The 25,562-nt window shown below is 45.8% G+C and overlaps 2 protein-coding genes across 5 annotated transcripts in view; both read right to left on the bottom strand.

Annotated features, from left to right (window-relative positions):
* The window catches only part of LOC124615364, a 200,560-nt gene that overhangs the window by 43,379 nt on the left and 131,619 nt on the right, over positions 1-25,562 (bottom strand). The window lies entirely within an intron of this gene.
* Positions 23,282-25,562, bottom strand: part of LOC124616393 (cuticle collagen 2-like) — a 113,185-nt gene continuing 110,904 nt past the window's right edge. Inside the window, exon 2 of the mRNA XM_047144699.1 lies at positions 23,282-23,739. Within this exon, the coding sequence (XP_047000655.1) occupies positions 23,282-23,739 (458 nt within the window). The remainder of the gene's footprint in view (positions 23,740-25,562) is intronic.

The raw sequence follows: 25,562 nt of genomic DNA, 5'->3' as shown, positions 1-25,562 counted from the left end.
GCTACCAGTGTTAAAGACTGCGATGGAGCTCCGTATGCCACGGCAAACTGGCTGACACTGACGGCGGCGGTGCACAAATGCTGCGCAGCTAGCGCCATTCGACGGCCAACACCGCGGTTCCTGGTGTGTCCGCTGTGCCGTGCGTGTGATCATTGCTTGTACAGCCCTCTCGCAGTGTCCGGAGCAAGTATGGTGGGTCTGACACACCGGTGTCAATGTGTTCTTTTTTCCATTTCCAGGAGTGTATTTTCCATGGACGACTGACAGGCGAACGTGCGGGACAGAGAAAAAAATAATATCCACTGTTCTTCGAAGGCGGTTTGCATGTTCCTCAAAATATGTGGCCCAAGATTGTCCTTCTGAAATATGACGTAAGGACAGAAACCTCGTAGATGCAGCGGTTCCTCTACATCCACATCAATCACTGAAGTGCATGGTAAACGGCACTTTCTATTCTATCATGTATTATGGTTACTTCCTGTTTCATGGGCAAGAAGAATGATTAATTATATGCGTCTGTGTCTGATGTAATTAGTTTAATCTGGAAGGAAAACGTAGGAAGATAAAAGTTTCTTGTGTTTTACTACATTCCTCACTTAACATTGGTTCTTGGAACTTTGTACGTAGGCTTTCACAGGATAGCTAGCGTCTATTTTCATACGTCTTCCAGATCAAGATGTTTAGCAGTTCCGTGGCGGTCTCCCATTGGTCAAACAAACCTGCTTACCATTCGTGCTGACCTTCTTAGCATATATTCAATGCCCTCTGTTTTTCCAGTGTGAGTCTGATACTCTTGAGCAATATTCTAGGTTGGATCACACGAGTGTGTCGTAAGCAATTCCCTTGTAAACTGACCGTATTTTCTCAGTATCCTGTCACTGAACGAACGTCTGCTTTCGCTACTGCTCAGCTTATGACCTCGTCCCATTTCATATTCTCGCAAATTGTTGCACACAGGTTTTGTACGAGTTGTCTGTTTCCAACTGTGACATATTGTGATCACAGGATACTCACTACTTTCTGCGTTTTGTGTCGTGCGCAATTTCACATTTCTGTACATATGAAGAAAAAGTTGCCAACTTTTGCATCAATTTGCAATCTTATCAAGATCTGACTGAATATCTGTATTGTGTTGCTTTGTTTGGGTAGTAGTTCATTAGAGGTAACAGCACCACGTGCAACAATTCTAAGTTTATTACTAATACACGCTATGAACAGCAAAGGTCCCTATAGACTTCCTGAGGCCCGCCTCAAGTTGCTTACATACCTATCGATGACTCTGTAATCTGATTACCAAGAAATTCTTAAGCCAGACACAAATTTCGTTTGATACCCCTTATTACTAGCCTTTCATTAAGAAGCTTTGGTATGTATCTCAGTAAAATGAGTTTTGCAATACAAGAAATTCAACGGCTACCTGACTGCTTTAATTTATGACTTTTAGGATATTGTGTGAGGAAAGCGCAAATTCTGTTTGGCATGACCGATGTTTTTGGAAGCCGTGCAGATTAGCTCGTTACGTTTGAGCTCAGAGTATGGTTCAAATGGCTCTGAGCACTATGGGACTTAACTTCTGAGGTCATCAGTCCCCTAGAACTTAGAACTACTTAAACCTAACTAACCTAAGAACATCACACACATCCATGCCCACGGCAGGATTCGAACCAGCGACCGTAGCGGTCGCGTGGTTGCAGACTGTAGCGCCTAGAACCGCTCGGCCACTCCGGCCGGCAGCTCAGAGTATGTTCCGAAATGTTACAATAGATGGACTTAGAACATTTGGAACGGTTGTTTTTTGGCTCAGTGACGTTGCCTTCTGTTGTATTCTACAAGACAGAAGTAGTGGGAGCTAGTGACAGCTGGACATGCAGAAAAACAGCCGTAACACATGGAAGCTGGTGACATGCTTCAATAATTATATAAGTGCACGTCAGGAGGCATTCCAAACCACAACAGACCAGACAGCATCGGTCATTGTTGAACGGGAAAATGAACATCAGTTCTGATAACGTAACGCTCTGAAGACACACAGAAGAGGCTGACTACCTGGCAGCTCATTTTAACTAGAAGCTAATGGAAATATCCATCTTTTCAATGAACGTCAACAAAACCTGCCGGCTTCGATAATCCGCGCACGGAGAAAATGTTTTGGCGAGAAACAAAAGAGTGGATCCTGAACTTAAGCAACGGCTGCGTCTCACACGGGAAAATGGCGAAGATGTGGGGGAAAGCTAGGGTTGCAGCTTTACTAATAAAGAACCCGTCAAACCCCAAAAAAAGGTTTGAACACTTTCACTCATGAGTAATCTCCGCAAATTATTTCAAAGAATGATATCCCGTCGAACTTCCTTCATCACTGATCATACTCTTATAAAGGAAAATACAGGAGATGGACAAAAATATTGAAACACCACGGGATTGCATGCTTCAACATGGATGCATATGGTAACCAAGCCTGCAGGTCCCGTTGTTGTATCTGACTGCGAACGACACCTGTCCAATGTCCTCAATACGTTGCAAGCTTCAGTCCTGATGAGAATAGTGTTCTGTCTAGTAGTGAGCGCACTATGTCGGAGCGAAGTGCCTTTGAAAATGGGTCGTATAAGGGGTGCCAATGTAGTTGCAGTGTTCGGTGTTTCAAGAGGCGCCATATGGAGCACTCGTATACCACATACAGGTAAGGGGAAAAACATCATTCGCTACGTCAGAATGCGGACAGAGTGCTGGCCACTGTGGCCGAGCGGTTCTAGGCGCTTCAGTCCGGAACCGCACTGCTGCTGCGGTCGCAGGTTCGAATCCTACCTCGGGCATTGATGTGTGTGCTGTCCTTAGGTTAGTTAGGTTTAAGTAGTTCTAAGTCTAGGGGACTGATGACCCCAGATGTTAAGTCTCATAGTGCTTAGAGCCATTTTTGAGCGGACAGACCTGTCCGAAACTTCGACGCACTTTCAGCCTCGCGGATGCTCTGTGGCTCCTGAAGGCAGGAAAACCTCATCTAAGGAGTGTTTCAGGGGCTGTCTAAACCTCAGCGCTAGAGCAGCCGCGATGCTGATGTGTGTCGAAGTTTCTGAAAGGTACACTTGTAACGTGCTCAGTAATGGTTCGCAGTTGGCACCAACTGTTTTGCAAAACTGGGGGGGGGGGGGGGGGGGGGGGGGGAAGGTCTTAGACTCTTTACTGTTTTATTCACGCACATGTTAATGTCTCTCTCTCTCTCTCTCTCTCTCTCTCTGTGTCTATCTGCCCCCTCCCCCCCCCCCCCCTACCTCCCACTCTGATCCGCCACAGGAAGAAGCGAAACAGACTGCTTCGGATCACGTTCAGACCTCGTCGAACAGTTTTCAACAGTCCCCAGTAGTTCCATCCTGTATACCGGAGCAATAAGACGGGTCAGATCACGTTCAAGGGGTTGCAGCCCACGTTGTACTTTTAGTAGGGTTGAAACGCCCAGGGGTTGACAGCACTGTCGTTTTTGACCGTGCGGGAATCAACGCCCCATAGGAAGGGGGTGGTTTCATTGACTCTTTTATGCCACTCTCTGAGGCCTTTTCGTGTAGACTCTGAGCGGCGGTGTGTCCGAAATGTTTTCCTCGCAATCCATAAGAAAACCACGTGACTTCAACGCTGTGTGTCGCGGTTCTGATTTCCATCGCAGAGACGTCAAAAGAAGGGGCGAAATATGGGTAAGAGGAGGCGTAACAGCCTTCTCGTCGTGTGACCCGTCCACGGTGGCGTTGGACAGAATTGTGACGAAATTTGGTGTCGATGTGACGTCATTAACCCAGCTTACAGCTCACATGAACTTCTGAGCTGAAGCCTTCTTTCAGCATCTGTCGACACCTTGCTGTCTGAAGCGTTGCCGAACCAGATGATGACGTTGCAGGGCGCCACGCTTTTGCACTATTACAGAGGAAGACTGTAGGGGCACCTTCGAGACAAATCAAAGTTATGCGTCGGAATGGAGGATAAATATGGGGTTCCGAAAAAGCGATACTTTAATTTTGTTGCGCAATGTACTTTCAAGCGAAGGACTTTCATATCTAAATTCCAAGATGTGAAGACATCGAGCCACAGAAACCGCAACACACTACTGATTCCAGAGGTGGACACCAGATTTTATAATTAGTGATGTGCGTACAGTGTTAATCTCTTGCTCGATTAGTCATTTATGTCCACTGATTCACCCCATAAAATTTACTCGAGTAAAATAGGATTGCCAATTTTTAACATCTCAGCATCTGAGTAAGAAACTTTATCCTTTTGTGCTATTTGGAGTGATAATATGTGATTAAGAAATAGTGAAATCTATCGACAGGTCACAGTTGACATAATAAATGAATATGAAACGGTAAGTACGTCCATGTCAATGTAATTATCTGAATATCTGGATAGGCAGAAGCCAAAAACTAGAATAGAAAAAGGTTGTGACGTCATCTGAGCACTGCTCACGGCTGACTTCGCTGGCATAGGGAATTTTTCCAGACAGATTGAAACATGCAATTGTCAAACCTCTTCATAACAAAGGGGACAGGAGTGACTTAAATAATTATACACCAATCTCATTGCTGACTTCATTTTTTAAAATATTCTAAAAAGTTACGTGTTCAAGACTAGTCTCACATTTAAGTGAAAATAATTTACTCAGCATGTCACAGTTTGGATTCCGGAAGGGTTACTCGACTGAGAATGCTATCTACACATTTACTCATAAAATAGTACAAGCCCCAAATAACAAATTATCGCCAGTTGGTATTTTTTGTGATCTCTCCAAGGTATTTGACTGTGTGGAACATGTCGCACTCTTAGAAAAACTCAGGTTTTATGGAATTTATGGCTATACACACAGCTGGTTTGAATCATACTTAATGAACAGAAAGCAAAAAGTTGTGCTGAATAGCACAAATAATGTTGGGAAGGTGGTAAATTCTAGTGAATGGGGAGTTATCACAAACGGAGTCCCACAGGGTTCAATTTTAGGTCCTCTGCTGTTCCTTATTCACGTTAATGACTTCCCACTTCACGTTCAGCAAGCGGAACTAGTACTTTTTGCAGATGACATGACTGTTATAATAAAAACCATTCCAGAAAAAGCAGCTGAAGATATTTTTAAGGATGACCGCGCGACTGCTACGGTCGCAGGTTCGAATCCTGCCTCGGGCATGGATGTGTGTGATGTCCTTAGGTTAGTTAGGTTTACGTAGTTCTAAGTTCTAGGGGACTGATGACCACAGATGTTTAGCCCCATAGTGCTCAGAGCCATTTGAACCATTTTTTATTGTTAAGGATGTCTTTCAAAGAATTATTAAGTGGTTGTCAGAAAATGGACTGTCCCTTAATTTTGAAAAAGCTCACTATTTCCAGTTATGTACATCGAATAGAGGCCGGCCTGAGTGGCCGTGCGGTTCTAGGTGCTACAGTCTGGAACCGAGCGACAGCTACGGTCGCAGGTTCGAATCCTGCCGCGGGCATGGATGTATGTGATGTCCTTAGGTTAGTTAGGTTTAAGTAGTTCCAAGTGCTAGGGGACTGATGACCTCAGAAGTTAAGTCGCATAGTGCTCAGAGCCAAATAGAGTCATACCGACAATTGATGTAGCATATGAACAGGGCTCAGTTAACAGGGTAGGTTTCTACAAATTTTTGGGTGTTCACATTGATGAGAACTTGAACTGGAAGAAGCATATTACTGAGCTTCTCAAACAACTAAGTTCAGATTCTTTCGCTCTTCGTGTAATCGCTAGTCTTAGTAATAACCAGATCAGCCTCCTAACGCACTTCTCATATTTTCAGTCAATAATGTCTTTTGGAATAGTTTTCTGGGGTAACTCACCGCTTAGACGTAAAGTATTGATTGCACAAAAGAGAGCAGTGAGAATAATTAGTGGTGTTCACCTAAGGACGTCATGTAGGCATATTTTCAATGAGTTAGGTATTTTAACTGCACCATCAGAGTACATATATTCGCTAATGAAATTCGTTACAAATAACCCAACTCAATTCGCGAAGAACAGTGATGTTCATACGTACAACACTAGAGGGAAAAGTGACCTTTCCTATCCGTTATTGAAGCTGTCAGTTGCTTAGAAAGGAGTACATTATTCAGCAACAAAAATCTTTGATCATTTGCCCAAAAACAAAGTGTCTGGCAGCTAGCAAATCAAGTTTTAAACCTAGCTTAAAATCATTTCTTTTGGACAACTCCTCCTACTCCATGGGCGAGTTTCTGTTTGAGAAATGGATAAAAAAAATGTACCTCTAAATGTAGATGCATGTGTAGAACTAAAAATTTCAGTAATATTAATATTAACACTATTCATATATATATATATATATATATATATATATATATATATAACCTTGTAATTTGACTTGCTCCACATCATGTCGATGAAATAATCGGGAAAATGATCTACGGAAGATGGCATAACTAAAACTAAACTAAAACTATCTCTAGTCGGCCGTGCGCACTGCCACAAATCACCTAAACAGACCGACGTTTGCTATGGAGCTTGTACTGCAAAAGAGTTGGTGCTGTTTGCATTTAGCATTACGGCCCACAACTGATCTAATTTCAGTCCTCAAAATTTACCTTTAAAGCTGTTTCTTTATTTTTGAATTTCTACATTAATGTACATCCTCGTATAGTAATGATTGCACCCTGATAAAATTACAGTACAAAAGAATCGAATTTGGCGGTTTCCTGGCCCGTTGCATAATCCGCTACTGCCAATTGATCCGTGTACAAAGGAACTGCTTAAGACAGCATCATCACCCGTATTAAGGAATACAGAAGCTGTCGCGCCTGGGCAACGCGAATATATCCTTTCAGAGCACCAAGTAAGAGATGACGTCATGAATGTGGTACCGACAACAAATAGTCTTCCGAATGTGGAAGTACTCAGAGGTATTCTGGAACAAATTAAGATGTTTTAATAAGTGCATGGCCTTTCCGCGTCAGGATGTCTGTGCCTTCTAAACCACACAATAGAGATAGTGGCACAGTTGCAAGCTTGTCTTACGGTTAGCGTTACGCAGCTCGCTGTTGGCAGGCATCACGGCACATCACACAGACAGCGTACGTACAGTGCTCCAATACGCGACCCTTCGGTAGCCGTCTAATCGACTTAACGTAGACACCTAAAGACACTGGCAACCGTATAGTTCGTAGTGTCTTAAAATACCTTGTTAGCAGCGATGTACGAAGTCTACGGTCTTGCCAGGCTTTTATTAGGCATGAATGGCTCAATTCACTGTCAATTACGCCGATGATGCTGGCAGACGCGAATAACTGTTGACCAGGAAGGTCAGAGTTTAGCGTTTCGCCGTTCACCGACGTAGTAGAACCACTGGGGAGCTCTCTGCCGTGTTCTTATACAATAGCACCTGCTCAGCTATCGCACGAAAGAGGATCGGAAAAACCATGTAACATTTAACATGCAACCCAGGATAGACGCAAGACGATCTAATCCTCGTTAACTTCAGTCTGAGAGTTCTGTGCCCTAAACGCTGCAACACATAGTCCGTGACTGTTTACGAATACTGCCACTGTAACTGTTTCATTTCCATCCTATTTCCATTAAGCCAGTGGTTACCAATCTTCTGAAACCATTGATCGCGAACGAGACCACATATCAGCCAATACTCCCACCGAAGTTCGGCATAACATTAAACTTTGCAAGGAATAAGAACACCAGTTTTCTTCAAAGTGCGAAAGATAAATAAAATTTAAATTTAAATATTTTGTGTGCTGGACAGCTTTGGCAAACCTTAAAAAATATTTATCGCATAATATACAGCTGCATTTCTTATTTTTATTAAAGAAAATCATTTTGATCATGAATCTGACCATCCTCGGGTCACAAAAAAATATTCAGCTCTACATTGCACAATTGCTATACCCAATGAAACTCTTACAACGTATCATTCTTATTAGAGCTGTCCATGTAGGTCACGGGTGCACTACACGAAGGAAGCAGCTGCTCGGGTAACACAGTGCACATGAGGGATTTTTCTTAGGCAAGGCTGTAGTTCAACGTACTCTGATGAACACTCGCCAGTCGATAGGCAGCAAGGGAAAACAGACCGCTTTAAGAGTAAAGACACTTCGACTGTCAAAATTTAATGAATAAACAGTCGAAGTATTCGTAACGAAGTTCCCGAATTTACTGCCCTCCAGGAAAGCACACGTGCTCAGATTATTCTTGGGACCGAGAGTTGGCTGAAACCCGAAGTGGAAAGTTCTGAAACATTTAGCGAGTCGTGGAACATATACCGGAAAGAGAGATAAAAGCGATAGGAGGGGGAGTGTTCATTGCAGTTGACAAATTATTGTCTCTATTTAGGTCGAAGTGGAGAGCGACAGTGAAGTTATCTGGTCGCGTATAGCAGGTTAATTGTTGGATGTTTTTACCTGCCACCTCATTCTGCTGTGGCAGTTCTGGAGTCATTCAAAGAATGCCTACGGTCAGCAGCGCGTGAATCCCCAGATCATGCAATACTAGTTGGAAGCGATATTAACATACCGATTATAGACTGGCGTGTCTATGGATTCATTGCGGGGGTACAGACAGACAGCCGTGTTAAATACTTATGAACAGGTTTTCTGAAAAGTGTCTCGAGCAGCTAGCTCGGCAGCCCACATGCAATTGATATATCTTAGACTTTGTAGTTACAAATATGGACAGTGTCAGTGTAGAAACGGGGATTAACGATCATGATGTCTACGGCAACTAAGGTTACGAAAGTTAATAAATCAGTCAAGAAGGCTAGGAGAGTGTTTCTCCTAGTTACAGCATATAAACAGTTGTTAGCATCTCACTTAGAGAGTGAACTGACGTCACTTAGTTCCAGTAAGATGGACGTAGAGAGATTATGGGCAAAGTTCAAGAAGATTGTAAATCGTGGTGTGGAGAGTTGTGTGTCTAGTAAACGGATAAAGAATGGAAAAGACCCACCATGGCTTAATAACGAAGTTCGGAAGATGCTGAGGAAGCAGTGGCTGTAGCATTCTCGGTTCAAATCTTGGTTCAAAAGAGAACGTACAAATAATGACAACCAAAGGTTAGCAGAGATTCTTGCGTCTGTGAAAATATCTTTGCGCGAAGCATACAACTACCACCGTCATACCTTAGCAAAAGATCTGGCTAACAACCCGAGAAAATTCCGGTTCTACGTAAAAACGCTAAGCGGGTCCAAGGCTTCCGCTCAGTCCCTGTTAACCAGTCTAGTGTGGCAGCTGAAGATTGTAGTAGTTGTTGCTGTGGTCTTCAGTCCTGAGACTGGTTTGACGCAGCTCTCCAAGGTACTCTATCCTGTGCAAGCTTCTTCATCTCCCAGTACTTACTGCAGCCTACATCCTTCTGAATATGCTTAGTGTATTCATCTCTTGGTCTCCCTCTACGATTTTTACCCTCCACGCTGCCCTGCAATACTAAATTGGCCATCCCTTGATGCCTAAAACATGTCCTACCAACCGATCCCTTCTTCTAGTCAAGTTGTGCCACAAACTCCTCTTCTCACCAATTCTATTCAATACCTCCTCATTAGTTATGTGATCTACCCATCTAATCATCAGCATTCTTCTGTAGCACCACATTTCCAAAGCATCTATTCTCTTCTTGTCTAAACTATTTATCGTCCACGTTTCACTTCCATACATGACTACACTCCATACAAATACTTTCAGAAACGACTTCCAGACACTTAAATCAATACTCGATGTTAACAAATTTCTCTTCTTCAAAAACGCTTTCCTTGCCATAGCCAGTCTACATTTTATATCCTCTCTACTTCAACCAGCTGAAGATAGCGAAACGAAAGTCCAAGTTTTGAATTTCGCGTCCAAGAAACTGTTCACGCAGGAGAATCGTGCAAACATACCGTCATTTGACCATCGGATAGACTCCCATATGGACGGCACAGTAATAAGCATCTCTGGCGCAGAGAAAAAACTGAAAAATTCGAAAGCAAATAAGTCACCAGGTCCGGATGGAATCCCAATTCTGTTTTACAAAGAGTACTTAAGGCATTGGCCCTTTATCTAGCTTGCATTTGTCGTTAATCTTTCGCCCAGCACAGAGTCCCAAGTAACTGGAAAAAAGCGGTGACTGTTGTAGACAAGAAGGGTGAAAGAACGGACCCGCAAAACTATAGACCAATATCCCTAACTTCCGTTTGCTGCAGAACCATTGAACATATTCTCAGTTCGAATACATTTTCCTGAGACTGAGAAGCTTATGTCCATGAATCAGCATGGATTTAGACCGCATCGCATCGTGTGAAACTCCAGTTTGCCCTTTTCTCACGTGATATACTGCGAACTAAGGATGAAGGGCAACAGGCAGATTCCATATTACTGGATTTCCGGAAGGCATTTGACACGGTGCCCCATTGCAAGCCGTTAACGAAGGTACGAACATACGGAATAAGTTCACAGATACGTCAGCTGCTCGAAGACTTCTTAAGTGTGATAGTACCGCTGTCGTTCTCTGTATAAATGAATGATTTGGCAGACGGGATGGGCAGCAATCTACGGTTGTTTGCTGATGACGCTGTGGTGTACGTAAGGTGTCGAAGTTGAGTGCCTGTAGGAGGATACAAGTGACTTGGACCAAATTTCTAGTTGGTGTGATGAATGGCAGCTAGTTCTAAATGTGGGAAAATGTAAGTTAATGCGGATGAGTAGGAAAAACAAACCTGTAATGTTCGGCTACAGTATTAGTAGTGTACTTCTTGACAGTCACGTCGCTTAAATATCTGGGCGTAGCGTTGCAAAGCGATATGAAATGGAACCAGCATGTGTCGACCGTGGTAGGGAAGGTGAACGGTCGACTTCGGTTTATTGGGAGAATTTTTAGAAAAGTATGGTTCATCTGTAAAGGAGACCGCATATAGGATGCTTGAGCGTCCTATCCTTGAATGCTGCTCGAGTGTTTGGGATCCGTATTAGATCGGATTGGAGGAGGACATCGAAGCATTTCAGAGGCACACTGCTACATTTGTTACCGTTAGTTGAACACATACGGAAATCCCTGGAGGAAAGGCGACGTTCTTTTCGGAGAACACTATTGAGAAAAATTAGAGAGCCAGCACCTGAAGCTGATTGCCGAATCATTCTACTGCCAACAAATTTTGCGCGTAAGGACCAAGAAGATGAGATGCGAGAAATTAGGGCTCATCCAGAGACATATAGACAGTCTTTTCTCCATTGGTCTATTTGCGAGTGGAACGTAGGTGGCTTGCTAATTATCTATGTAGACGTACATGTTGCTGATGTAATTTGTTTATGTAATATTTCTTATCCTGTACGATTTATTTAATGTAAGAAATAAGTCTTATATTAGGTTTAGAATTGCACTGCATGTCTAATTCACACAGTTATTTAAAGACTTAGTCGAGTAATTCCAATACGTAATGTGACGCACTGATTTGTTCAATACTGCGGCAGACAGTGCTACCGTAGATATGAAATGAGTGAAGTTCCATGCTTCTTGACAGAGCGTAGGGGAAGGTCCTAGGCAAGTCCTAATGGAGGTGGTTTGTCGGTGCCTTCCTCCAACCGTAATGTGGATAAATTACGATGATGATGAAGACGACACAGCTCTAGGCGCTCAGTCCGGAACCGCACGACTGCTACGGTCGCAGGTTAGAATCCTGCCTCGGGCATGGATGTGTGTGATTTCCTTAGGTTGGTTAGGTTTAAGTAGTTCTAAGTTCTAGGGGACTGATTACCACAGATGTTAAGTCCCATAGTGCTCAGAGCCATTTGAACCATTTGAAGACGACACAACACCACCGAGTCATCTCGGGGCAGGTGAAAATCTCTGACCCCGCCGGGAATCGAACCCGGGACCCCGTGCTCGTGATGCGAGAACGCTACCGCGAGACCACGAGCTGCGGACACCGTAGATATAAAGAGCCAAAAATGTTGAACGAGCAATACAGTGAAAGTGTTGTGACGAATGCAAATTTGTGCCAAATTAATATCCTAGCTTGGACCAGCATTTTTTGTCAAAAGAAACATTTTGTTGTGCCACAGTCGAGTCCGGCGTAATGAACTGCCCAGCGTCGATTCAGCAGAACGAGGCCACTGAGGGAGAAGTGCCCGTCAGCCTGAAGGCCAGGCACTACGGAGCAAGAAAGAATATTTAAAGTGCAAGCACACTTATTCAGCACGCTGACGCTGCAGAATATGCCAGCCACCGCCTCTGAAACGGGAGCTGGGGCACCTTACAGCAGTGGCAGGGCATCCAGAAAAGCTGACGTGACGAGACAATAAGGATGAGTGAAGTCACCACTGACTAATGGTCACAGCCGAGCGCTCCACCCTGTTATGATTTCTGGGTTGAAGTACTGCCGTGGGAAAAACATTAGCGAACCTGGCTCACATATATACCACGTAACTTAGATCGTCACTCTCAGATGTGGTGCACTCAGCAGTAATCAGGTGTATAAGGTACGCTGGGCGACGCAGTCTATGCAAGCTCGTGATTTTGAGACTTGCAGTACAAGATGAAGCAGCCGGCCGCCATCCCCGGACATAGCCACCAGTGGGTGCAGGTTCCTCCTCGGCTAAAGTCTGCAAACTTGGGGCCTTCGCACCGCTGGGTCATCGACTGGGTGACTACCTTCTGCTGACGGGTACCTCCGTGGCGCGTAATGAGTTCGATCTTGGGGCAGCTAGATGCCCAGCTACAAGCTGTGGCTGTTTCCGGCCTGTGCGGGCCTACACTGCTGCTCACCATCGCTCCGGGAGGGCGAACCTCATCGTTTCCGGCCATGCCGGACACCACAGCTTAAACTCTATGTATCCCGGCGTGTGTACGCTGCGGCCACGAAGCAGCGAGGGGTTGCCTCTGTCATCTGTCGCTGACGGCACACTGCATGACGTCAGGACTGCATGGCTGCGTTGACGCCAACAATCGCCGCCGTTACCACGCGCTGCCGGTCTGGTAGTAGTAGGGATGGGAAGAGCCGACCGGTTAAAACTGATACAGGTATTTTAATTCCGAATTACTGGTATTTTTCGGTATTTATTTGGCCTCGGTTATAAGAGCTGTTTTTTTATTATTGACTAATAACCTAGAAAGAAAACCGAAATATCAGTTAGCCACAGCAGAAGTACTACAATTTTTCGCTTCTAAATAAAGCTTATTTTAAAAAAGGACTACTTTTAATCGTAAAATGTGCATTGTTTTGAAATATCGAGTTGTTATTTCTCAAGGAGTCAGTGTAATTTTGGCAACAATGCCCACAGAAAATAGCAACAAACACATGGGAAACGAATGGGTACAGCACCTGCTGTGACAATAATGTGTGTGCTGCCATAGCGTCACGGCTTTCGGTATGCAGTGTGCGGGAGTTGGTCTAGACGGCAGTTTCGCGCCGTCGTCGCCGGACATCCGTTGTATTGCAGGTTGGTGCCGACCTGAGTCTGGAAATATTTTTACGAAGTGACGCAGTAATGCAGTACAACAACAACGGTAGCTGGTCTGCTTGTAGCCCTCGAAAACAGACAGTTAACAGACTCTCTTTTCACTCTTTGTCACTGACTACTATTCGTATTGACCAAATGGTGGTATGGTCGCCGATTATAACATCACTTTTGAGCAGAATTTTAAAAACGTAGAATTATTTGGAGAACACTGGCGATTTTTTTTCTAGTATTCCATCACTTATCACTATTCGAGAAAAGCACTTATTCTAAGTATCTCGAAAGTGAGTTAGATTTCTGCATTTATGACAGGAAATAATAGGAATAATAAATCGAAATCGGTTGTTTCAGAAACCGGTTATTTTGAGCGGTTTTAACAGACAGGTTAAATTGGCGTGAAAAAAACCATATATTCTAAAACCGATTGTTTCAGCGAGAAACGCCGCATCTACCCGGCAGGCAAACCGCTGACGCCGGCATGCCGTTCGCCTGTCTCCAGTCAGAGGACAACAACCTTACCTCCAGCTACGATTCCATCCCTATAACTGACATGAATAAAAGACTTTCTTAAGCATGAATTTTTTACCGACTGTCCACCATACGATTCGTCACCACCACCTCCACAGCCCACGCCCCGGTGGGGAAACGGTTTTCCATCCTCGTTTGCCAGCAGCCGATTCACTCGATACCGCAGGGATCAAGTCCCGAGCCCTACAAATTAGCACAATGAGTATTTAAATAATTTGTTTAATCTGGACATAATAACTAGCATTTCATGTTACTTGTAACTGCTCCTTCCAGTCGTCGGTATTCCCCATCGCTGACTGTCATGTTCTTAATCGTGCTGTATTTCCGAAGCAGAAAGTCGGCCAGCGTGGCCGTGCGGTTCTGGGCGCTTCAGTCTGGAACCGCGTGACCGCTACGGTCGCAGGTTCGAATCCTGCCTCGGGCATGGATGTGTGTGATGTCCTTAGGTTAGTTAGGTTTAAGTAGTTCTAAGTGCTAGGGGACCGATGACGACAGATGTTAAGTCCCATAGTGCTCAGAGCCATTTGATTTTCTAAGCAGAAAAAAAGTCTCATCACAACCAAGTGAATACTGTTACCATATCTGCAATAGAAAATTCAAACATATAAACATTAGTGTTTGTGTGCTCCATAGCACTGTGTTGGAGTCAGAAACAAGGTGAAGGTTCTTTCTTTACATAATCCAGTTTGTTTCCTGACTCCAGTGACAGTCGGTAACAATTGTATTGACGGTAGCTGCTCCTGAGTGTTGAAGGTAATCTTCACGGCAACCTCCACGTCAGCGAGGTCCTAGAGCACGAGATACTTTCACTCCTTCAGAGGACTCTGCCGCCACGCGATGTTAACACTGCTTCTGTGTTCCGGAAAAACACCCGACATGTAGCCTATCGAACACAGTGTCACACCTCGAGAAATTCTGTAATTTTACCCATTTGTCACGCACCTAGTCTGTCACATTCCTTCTCCATTTGCGCTGTTATGACGAAAGTTAGTGTACGTCAGAAAGTGGTGTGCACTGTGGAGCACAGTGGAAGAGTCATGCTGAGCGTGAAACGCTGTATGTCTTTAGTGCCTGATCCAATATCGTAACAAACACCACGGCGGGAGTACAATATCATCCGCGGAAATGGATTGCAGTATGCATCCTATATGGTCTGATGCCCCAAAATTCTTCTTATACCGCTGTAGCTGGTAGCCAGCTATCTGGTTGACGCGACCGTGGATGGCTGCAACTGTGGGATGTGATGACAAAATGCACTCGCACTTAACAGACAGAACGGAGAGCAGGCAGCGGCTTGCTAAGCGGCTAGCTCGTAGTGATTTTTATGTACTAACCGTGACTCGACAGTCAAATCGTTGACATGGAATTATTTGAATCAACTGGTATGACCACTGGAAGCAATCAACATACATCAGACAGAATTCGAAACGGATCTTCTGCTTACCTTGAGCTGTCACTCTAACCAATAAGATTTTCTGTGCCAACCGAAACTGTGTTCAAAAATGGTGCAAATGGCTCTGAGCACTATGGGACGCAACGTCTGAGGTCATCAGTCCCCTAGCTTAGAACTACTCAAACCTAACTAACCTAAGGACATCACAAACATCCATGCCCGAAGCAGGATTCGAACCTGCGACCGTAGCGGTCGCGCGGTTCCAGACTGTAGCGCCTAGAACCGCCCGGCCACTCCGGCCGGCCAGAAATTGTGTCAAGCAACTTTTCCTAAAAACCTAAAATTCAGTAAAAGTTTTCTTTTTCATTTCAGTGTGAAAGTCACATTTCCGAATGCTGTTAATATTTTCTTCGTTTCATAATGAAAAATGGAAACCTTATTAAAATGTTCTCAAAAACAGCTCTGAACACCGGCTGTAGACTTGATAGACTAAGAAAAAAATGAACGACGCACCACGAAGCAATTATCCGAAAGGGACAGAAATCAGTAGATGTGACATACGTGGACGGACAAACAAATTATTACAATTTCAGAAAAAATGGATGGTTTCTTCAAGAAAAATGAAAATGAGCGTTTGGCGTCATTGGCCGGGAGGCCCTTTACGGGACAGGTCCGGTGGCCTTGGTGCAGGTCTTAATTACATTCGATGCCACATTGGGCGACCTGCACGCCGGATGGGAATGAAATGATGATGAAGACAACACCCAGTCCCTGAGCGGAGGAAATCCCCGATCCAGCCGGGAATCGAACCCGTGCCTCTTAGGACGGCAGTCCGTCACGCTGACCATTCAGCTATCGGAGCGGCATTTCTTCAAGAGAAAGAGCTTCACAAATTGAGCAAAACAATAACGCAATGGTCCATCTGTGGGGCCTTATGCAAGCAGTTATTCGGCTTGACATTGATTAATAGAGTTGTTGGATACCCTCCTGAGCTGCCCAACTGACGCATTAGAGCGTAAAAATCCCCATATGGTGGAGAGTCTTGACCATAATGCTACAACGTTTGCAATTGGGGAGAGATTCTGCGGCCTTGCTGGGCAACGTAGGGTTTGGCAAGCGCGAAAACAAGCAGTAGAAACCCACGCGTGTGCGGGCGGACATTATCTTGCTGAACCGTAAGCCCAGAATGGCTTCCCGTGAAGGCCAACAAAATATTGTGGACATACCGGCGTGGTGTTAGAGTGCCGCTGATAAAAACCAAAGGGGTCCTTCTATGATAAGAAATGGCCCCCCAGACCATCATTTCTAGCTGTCGGGTTTTATGGTGGGCGACAATCACTTTGGTATCCCAACGCTGTTTGGGGCATTTCCAGGCACATTTTCCGCCTAGAATATCATTGACTGGAATAGAATTTTCTTACGTGATGAGTCTCGCTTCGAACTGGCCAGTGAAGACATGTCTGCAGATGCCCCAGAAAGCGGTAGGACAATGAACTGACTGTCTCCCGCCAACCAGGAGAGGTGTTCTAGGATGCCAATTATTTTCACAGCAGGACCGATTTGTTGGTCGTCATACGCGGCATACTTACAGCACAGCGGTACGTGGACGATATTCTGCGCCCCGTATTGTTACCTTCATGGCAAGCCATCCTGGGCTTACATCTCAGCAAGATAATGCCCGCTAGCAAAAGGCGAGAGTTTCTACTGCTTGTTTTCGTGCTTGCAAAATCCTGCCTTGGCCAACAAGGCCGCCGGATATCTTCCCAATTAATTGAGAACGTTTGAGGCATTATGGTTGGTTGGTTTGTGGGATTGAAGGGACCAGACTACTAGGGCCATCGGTCCCTTTTTCCACGAACTCGAAACACCCACAAAGAATAAGAACAAACAATAGAGATGGCAAGAGATGGCACAGGACGGGAAGGGCACTGGACGGGAAGGGCACTGGACGGGAAGGGCACAGACAGAGACCAGAAGAATGGCCGGCCGTTGTGGCCCAGCGGTTCTAGGCGCTTCAGTCTGGAACCCCACTGCTGCTACGGTCGCAGGTTCGAATTCTGCCTCGGGCATGGATGTGTGCGCTGTCCTTAGGTTAGTCAGGTTTAAGTACTTCTAAGTATACGGGACTGATGCCCTCAGATGTTAAGTCCCTTAGTGCTCAGAGCCATTTGAACCATTTTTGAACCAGAATAAAGGAAATAAAATCACACCGAGTGTGACAGTAGTTGGCCGACCATAGAAACAAAAAAGGAAAAGCCATGAGGCATTATGAGCAGAACTCTCCAAACGGCTCCGAGTTTTGCTGATCTAACGCGTCAATTGGACAGAATATGGCACGATATCTGTCAGCCGGCCAGGGTGGCCGAGCGGTTCTAGTCCCTACAGTGTGGAACCGCACGACCGCTACGATGACCTCAGAAGTTAAGTCCCATAGTGCTCAGAGCCATTTGAACCATTTGATATCCGTCAGAAAAACATCCAACAACCCTGTCCATCAGTGCAAGGTCGAATAACTGCTCGCATAAGTGCCAGATGTCTACCAACGCGTTATTGACTTGCGCAATTTATGAAGCTCTTTCGTTTGAAGAAATCGCGCAGCTTTTCTGAAATTGTAGTCATTTGTTTGTGCACGTACATCACGTCTACCGATTTCCGTCACAGTCGGGTAAGTCCTTCGGAGTGCATCGTTTTTTTGTCTTAGCGTTTATATGAAATCGGCAAGATTTCCCAGCACCGACCGCTGACTGGATGTTTACTTGCGTAACGACGGACCCTGTAGTAGCCTGCACGTTGTCAAACTGTTCTACGAACTTCCAGCATGCTGGAATAACTGCAGGTGAGCGACTTTCGCTAATCAGTACAACGAAAAAAAAAGCCAGAATTGCAAATTTCACTTCTGCACGATTCCGCGCCATCAGAGCCACACTGCGTCCCAACTTTCCTGTTATGCACCGATAGGCGCCGTTATCTCTCTAATGTCGTCGAGGAACAATTCAGAGAAACAATATTTACTTCCTGTTGTGCACCGCAAGATATATTGCTTGCACTGTGCTAATTCGCAGAGTGGTAAATGCAGCCGCCCAGTACCTTGCAGAACTGGGTTTGAACGTCACATAGAACATCCTCACTCGTGTTTCCCCCAAATAAATTAAAAAATCATCAACACAAAAAGACAAACAGTGGAAAATCCGTTCTAGGTTCGAGTCTTCCCTCTGGTATGGGTGTGTTTGTTGTTCTTTCCTTAAGTTAGTTTGCATAGTGTGTAAGTCTAGGGACAGAGGACCTCAGCAGTTCGGTACCTTAGGAATTCACGCACATTTGCGCTGTTGTATCTGTCCAGTGCCCTCAATAGGTTTCAAGTGCTAGGCGTGGTCAGAACGGTGTTAAAAAAAATGCTCAAATGTGTGTGAAATCTTATGGGACTTAACTGCTAAGGTCATCAGTCCCTAAGCTTACACACTACTTAACCTAAATTATCCTAAGGACAAACACACACACCCACGCCCGAGGGAGGACTCGAACCTCCGCCGGGACCAGCCGCAAAGCCCATGACTGCAGCGCCTGAGACCGCTCGGCTAATCCCGCGCGGCTCAGAACTGTGTTCTATGTAGGTGTGAGTGCATTATGTCTGAGCCAAATGACTTAGAACGTGGGGAAATTGTTGGTACTCCTATGGTGGGTGCTTCCACAATCAAGGTACCAGATGTGTCTGGTGTTTCAACAGGCATCGTATCGAATATTTACACCGCATATAAGGAAACCGGGAAAACATCAACCGCTAAGTCACAACGCGGACGAAACTGTGTGCGTCGAGTGATCATGACAGAAACTGATGGTTGTGGCGAAAAACAGGAGACAGCTGCAAAAGTCGCTGAAGAACTGAATGTCGCACTCGCTAACCCTGTCAGCACGAAAGCAACACGAAGGGAGCTCCATAAGGTGGGAGTTAAAGGGCGAGATGGGATTCTAAAGCCCTTAGCAGAAAACGCGGTGCCGAAAGTGCAAAAGCTGGACCACGGAACAAAGGAAGGATGTTATTTGTTCGGATGAGTCTTGTTTCACACGGTTTCCAACTTCTGGCCGAGTTTACGGACCAAGAGCGAAACATGGCGGGGGTTCGGCGATGGTTTGCACATCCATATCGTGGTATTCCATGGGTCCCATGGTTAACCAGCGAGGTCGCTTTATTGTCAAGGATTTTGTGACTAGTTTGGCTTTTTCCCCAGTGGCGATTCTGTGTTCCAAGGCGTCAGGGCCCCTGTTCACTTGGTTCGCATCGTCCAGGACTGCGTTTGTGTCCGCGGCTCGTGGTCTAGAGGCAAGCGTTGAGACTTTGTACAGGCGCTGATGTCCGCGCAGTTGAGCGCACCACAAACCAAACATCACCAAACAAAACGCGTTTGTGAGACGATGATGAACTGTTGCGTCTCCTCTGGCCACCTCAATCATCGAACCTCAATATTATTGAGCCTTTGTGATCCACTTTGGAAAGAAGGGTGCGTGATAGATATCCACTTGCACCGTCGTTACATGACCTTTCCACTATTTTGCAGGAAGGAGAGTATAAGTTTCCACTGAAAATGAAACGCTGCCTGTATTTATCCATTCCCAGACGACTGGGAGCTGTTTTTAATGCCAACGGTTTTTCTACATCGTATTAGGCAAGGTAATGCGTCGTGTCTACATGTTTCTGTCCACCCCCATATATTACATGCATGATAATCCAGATATCACTACCGAAATGTAAACTTTTATTCAATATTCATCTCGTAGACGAATTGACGTAACAGCGAGAGTATCACGGATAGTTAAACATAATTGGTAATAGTGCTTTACGTGAAAAGTCGAGCTAACATAAAAACCACGGCGTCCTGTGTGTTTTATAGGGTGTCTGATAAGTCAGTCCCTATTTTTGACAGTTAGAAAATTGGCTCATAAATAAAGAAATTATGAGAACTACTTTTGTTTGAAACAGCACTTCTTCAGGTAGTGTTTAACATCGAACGGGCCAAAATAGCAGCTCGTTATGAGGTCTATGGATCTGTGGTGTGAGTACAAAGGCTGTGGAGGGCTGAACGAGGGCTCCATGCAACATTGGATGCAAAAACGGTTGGAAATTGCCATTTCAAGTTACTAACAATGGTGAGTGCCGCCGATGCAAAATATCATCAACTTCGAGGACAGCAGAGAACGTTGACGGAGGTCGTGAAACGTTCACGAGGAGCCCTAAGAAATCACTGCGTCAAGGATCTCGTGAAAGTGGTCTTCCAAGTTATGCAGTTGCAACGATTCTTAAGAAAGATCTCACTTTTACGCCGTGGAAGACACATGATGTGCAGCAATTGTTTCCTGAAGACTGTGAAAGAAGAGGGGAGTTTGGAGAAATTTTCTTGGGTTGGAATGATGAATGGCTTGGACTTTTTGAGAACATTCTATGGACTGATCAGGTAGTTTTCCACACTGGAGTATTTGTAAACAGGCATAATTACAACTACTTGGCAGTCGAAAACCCTCACGGAAGTGTTGAAAAAGCAGAGGGGCGTCCGAAAAAGATGTTCAAATGTGTGTGAAATGGGACTTAACTGCTAAGGTCATCAGTACCGAAGCTTACACACTACTTAACCCAAATTATCCTAAGGACAAACACACACACCCATGCCCGAGGGAGGACTCTAACCTCCGCCGGGACAAGCCGCAAAGTCCATGACTGCAGCGCCTCAGACCGCTCGGCTATTCCCGCGCGGCGGAGCGTCTGAAGGTGACAGTACGGTGTGGTATCGTGTCATCCGAAGTTGTTGGTCCTTTTTCTATGCGGAACACAATGAATGGCGAAAGATATCTGGAAGTGCTTCAAGATCGTGTATGACCAGTAATTTCACAATGGAACAACCGCACGTACCAATTCGTTTAAAAAAAATGCGAAGAGAATGCTGTAGCTTATGTGTAAGTCTAAAGTAATTTTAAACACAGCAGCAAGGGGTGCTGTTTCTAACAAAAGGAGTTCCAAGAAAACTGGTTCACAAATAAAGAAATTGTAACTGTTTAAAAATAGGGAGTGACTTATCAGACGCCCTGTAGATCAAGAATAATGTACTGTCGAAGTGCGGCATAAAAATGCTACCAATTTACAGAATGCTGGAGTAACAGCTGGGCAGCAACTAGTGTTAATCAATACAACGAAAAAACAGCGAAAATTGCAATTTTCACTTTTATTTATTTGACGACTAGTTTCGGGTCGGGTCCCATTTTCAAAGCATCTGGGTAGTCAAAATGGTATTGTTCAAAATACACTTAGAGCCAAAGAAGCTGCTCCACCTGCCAGATATCGTGTAGGGCCCCCGCGATCACGCAGAAGTGCCGCAACACGACATGGCATAGACTCGACTAACGTCTGAAGTAGTGCTGGAGAGAACTGACACCGTGAATCTTGCAGGGCTGTCCACAAATCCGAGGGAATGGAGATCTCTTCTGAACAGCACGTTGCAAGGCATTCCATATATGATCAATAATGTTTATGCCTGGAGAGTTTGGTGGCCAGCGGAAGTGTTTAAACTCAGAAGGATGTTCCTAGAGCCACTCTGCACGTGTGGGGTATCGCTTTGTCCTGCTGGGATCGCTGAAGTCCGTCGGAATACACAATGGACATGAACGGATGCAGGTGATCAGACAGGATGCTTAAGGACGTGTCACTTGTCAGAGATGCATCTAGACGCATCTGGGGTCAACATCACTTTTTCGGGCCCCAGCGATGTCTGAGATTTGATGTGTTGCCGGATACCTGATATTCACTGTACACTCGTGAAATGGTAGTACGTGAAAATCCCCACTTCATCGCTAGGTCGGAGATGCTGTGTTCCATCGCTCGTGCGGTGACTATAACACCACGTAGAAACTTACTCAAATCTTGACAACCTGCCACTGTAGCAGCAGTAACCGATCTAACAAGTGCGCCAAACACTTGTTGTCTTATATAAGCGTTGCCGACCGCGGCACCGTATTCCGCCTGTTTGCATGTCTCTGCCCTTAACATAGACAAATGTAATGTATTGCGAATACATAGAAAGAAGGATCCTTTATTGTATGATTATATGATAGCGGAACAAACATTGGTAGCAGTTACTTCTGTAAAATATCTGGGAGTATGCGTGCGTAAGGATTTGAAGTGGAATGATCATATAAAATTAATTGTTGGTAAGGCGGGTCCAGGTTGAGATTCATTGGGAGAGTCCTTAGAAAATGCAGTCCATCAACAAAGGAGGTGGCTTACAAAACACTCGTTCGACCTATACTTGAGTATTGTTCATCAGTGTGGGATCCGTACCAGATCGGGTTGACAGAGGAGATAGAGAAGATCCAAAGAAGAGCGGCGCGTTTCGTCACAGGGTTATTTGGTAAGCGCGATAGCGTTACGGAGATGTTCAGCAAACTCAAGTGGCAGACTCTGCAAGAGAGGCTCTCTGCATCGCGGTGTAGCTTGCTGTCCAGGTTTCGAGAGGGTGCGTTTCTGGATGAGGTATCGAATATATTGCTTCCCCCTACTTATATCTCCAGAGGAGATCACGAATGTAAAATTAGGGAGATTCGAGCGCGCGGAGTCTTTCCGGCAGTCGTTCATCCCGCGAACCATACGCGACTGGAACAGGTCTGGGAGGTAATGACAGTGGTACGTAAAGTGCCCTCCGCCACACACCGTTGGGTGGCTTGCGGAGTATAAATGTAGATGTAGATGTATTTGAATACGCATGCCTATACCAGTTTCTTTGGCGCTTCAGTTTCTAAGAACCTTGCCAAGATAAACATACACGCATTTATTAATAACAAATCATTCTGGTAACTCACAGAGTAGAAAGACAACTCATTTGCAGTTTGTTATATGTTTGTTACAAATAAAAGCGAAATTTCCAGTTCTGGCCGTGTATCCCCTGTATTCTAAATGCTGCGTGGAGGTGCCGCCGGCTCGGGCCAGCAGAAAGGCGGTGATGAGTGGCTGAGTGATGGGGCGTGGAGAGGGCCAGCCGGGCTGGCGACGGAACGCACGTCAGAGCACGGAGCGCCGGGCTGCGCCGCTACGCCGCCCACCTGCACGCCGCCGCAGCCGCCGTGGGCGCCGCATCGACCGGTGACGCGGGCCCGGCCCCAGCCCCAGCCCCAGCCGCGGGCGGCCGCGCGGGGGGCGGTGGGGGCGGCGCGGCCGCCAGGGGCGGCGCATCGACCCGTCGGCCCCACCCCCGCGCCGCCGCCGCCGCCGCCGCCGCCGCCGCCGCCGCCGCGGTATCGGCGCGGACGCGCTCGCGTACGAACAAGTGGCTCGTCTCCGGCGCGGCGCTCGTCCACCGCTGCATTGCACCAAACGTCGCGGAATGCTACACTACTGGCCACTAAAATTCCTACACCACGAAGATGACGTGCAACAGACGCGAAATTTAACCGACAGGAGGAAGGAGTTGTGATATGCAAACGATCAGCTTTTCAGAGCATTCACACAAGGTAGGCGCCGGTAGAGACATCTACAACGTGGAAAGTTTCCAACCGATTTCTCATAAACAAACAGCAGTTGCCGGCGTTGCCTGGTGAAACGTTGTTGTAATGCCTCGTGTAAGGAGGAGAAATGCGTACCATCACGTTTCCGACTGTGACAAAGGTCGGATTGTAACCTATCGCGGTTGTGGTTAATCGTATCGCGAATTTGCTGCTGTTGTTGGTCGGGATCCAATAACTGTTAGCGGAATATGAAATCGGTGGGTTCAGGAGGGTAATACGGAACACCGTGCTGCATCCCAACGGCCTCGTATCACTAGCAGTCGAGATGACAGGCATCTTATCCGCATGGCTGTAACGGATCGTGCAGCCACGTCTCGATCCCTGAGTCAACAGATGGGGACGTTTGCAAGACGACAATCATCTGCACCAACAGTTCGACGACGTTTGCAGCAGCATAGACTAACAGCTCGGAGACCATGGCTGCGGTTACCACTGACGCTGCATCACAGACAGGAGCGCCTGCGATGGTGTACTCAACGACGAACCTGGGTGCACAAATGGCAAAATGTCATTTTTTCGGATGAATCCAGGTTTTGTCTACAGCATCATGATGGTCGAATCCGTGTTTGGCGACATCGCGGTGAACGCACATTGGAAGCGTGTATTCGTCATCGCCATACTGGTGTATCACCCGGCGTGATGGTATGGGGTGCCATTGGATACACGTCTCGGTCACCTCTTGTTCGTATTGACGGTACTTTGAACAGAGGACGTTACATTTCAGATGTGTTACGATCCGTGGCCCTACCCTTCTTTCGATCCCGGCAAAACCCTACATTTCAGCAGGATAATGCACGACCGCATGTTGCGGGTCCGGTACAGGCTTTTCTGGATACAGAAAATGTTGGACTGCTGCCCTGGCCAGCACATTCTCCAGATCTCTCACCAATTGAAAACGTCTGGTCAATGGTGGCCTAGCAACTGGCTCGTCACAATACGCCAGTCACTACTCTTGATGAACTGTGGTATCGTGTTGAAGCTGCATGGGCAGCTGTACCAGTACACCCCATCCAACCTCTGTTTGACTCAATGCCCAGGCGTATCAGGGCCGTTATTACGGCCCGAGGTGGCTGTTCTGGGTACTGATTTCTCAGGATCTATGCCCTCAAATTGCTTGAAAATGTAATCATATGTCAGTTCTAGTATAATATATTTGTTCAATGAATACCCTTTTATCATCTGCATTTCTTCTTCGTGCAGCAGTTTTAATGGCCAGTTGTGTACTAAATCACATACAACTTGGCCGCAAGTGCTGTCCGCCGCCACGCTATGTCTGAGCTTATACGGGGGGGCATTCAATGAGTCATGCAACACTTTCTTACCTGAAAGCAGATTGCTTTTATTCAGCATTTCATTACACCGTGCCATTCTCCACTGTTTTGGGTACAAAACCCCATTTGTCATCTTAATCTCCGTTCAAGTTGCGGGTCGCGAACTCTAGTGTGGCTAAGGAAGAACAGTACGACGAAGTTTTGTGAGCTCCTATAGGGAGTGGTTGGGAAGGGAGTGAGACAGGGTTGCGGCCTCTCCCCGATGCTATTCAATCTGTATATTGAGCAAGCAGTAAAGGAAACAAAAGAAAAGTTCGGAGTAGGCATTAAAATTCATGGAGAAGAAATAAAATCTTTGAGGTTCGCCGATGACATTGTAATTCTGTCAGAGACAGCAA

This window comes from Schistocerca americana, chromosome 5, assembly GCF_021461395.2.
Source record: "Schistocerca americana isolate TAMUIC-IGC-003095 chromosome 5, iqSchAmer2.1, whole genome shotgun sequence".
NCBI lineage: Eukaryota > Metazoa > Arthropoda > Insecta > Orthoptera > Acrididae > Schistocerca > Schistocerca americana.
This window is presented reverse-complemented; position numbering and strand designations above follow the sequence as displayed.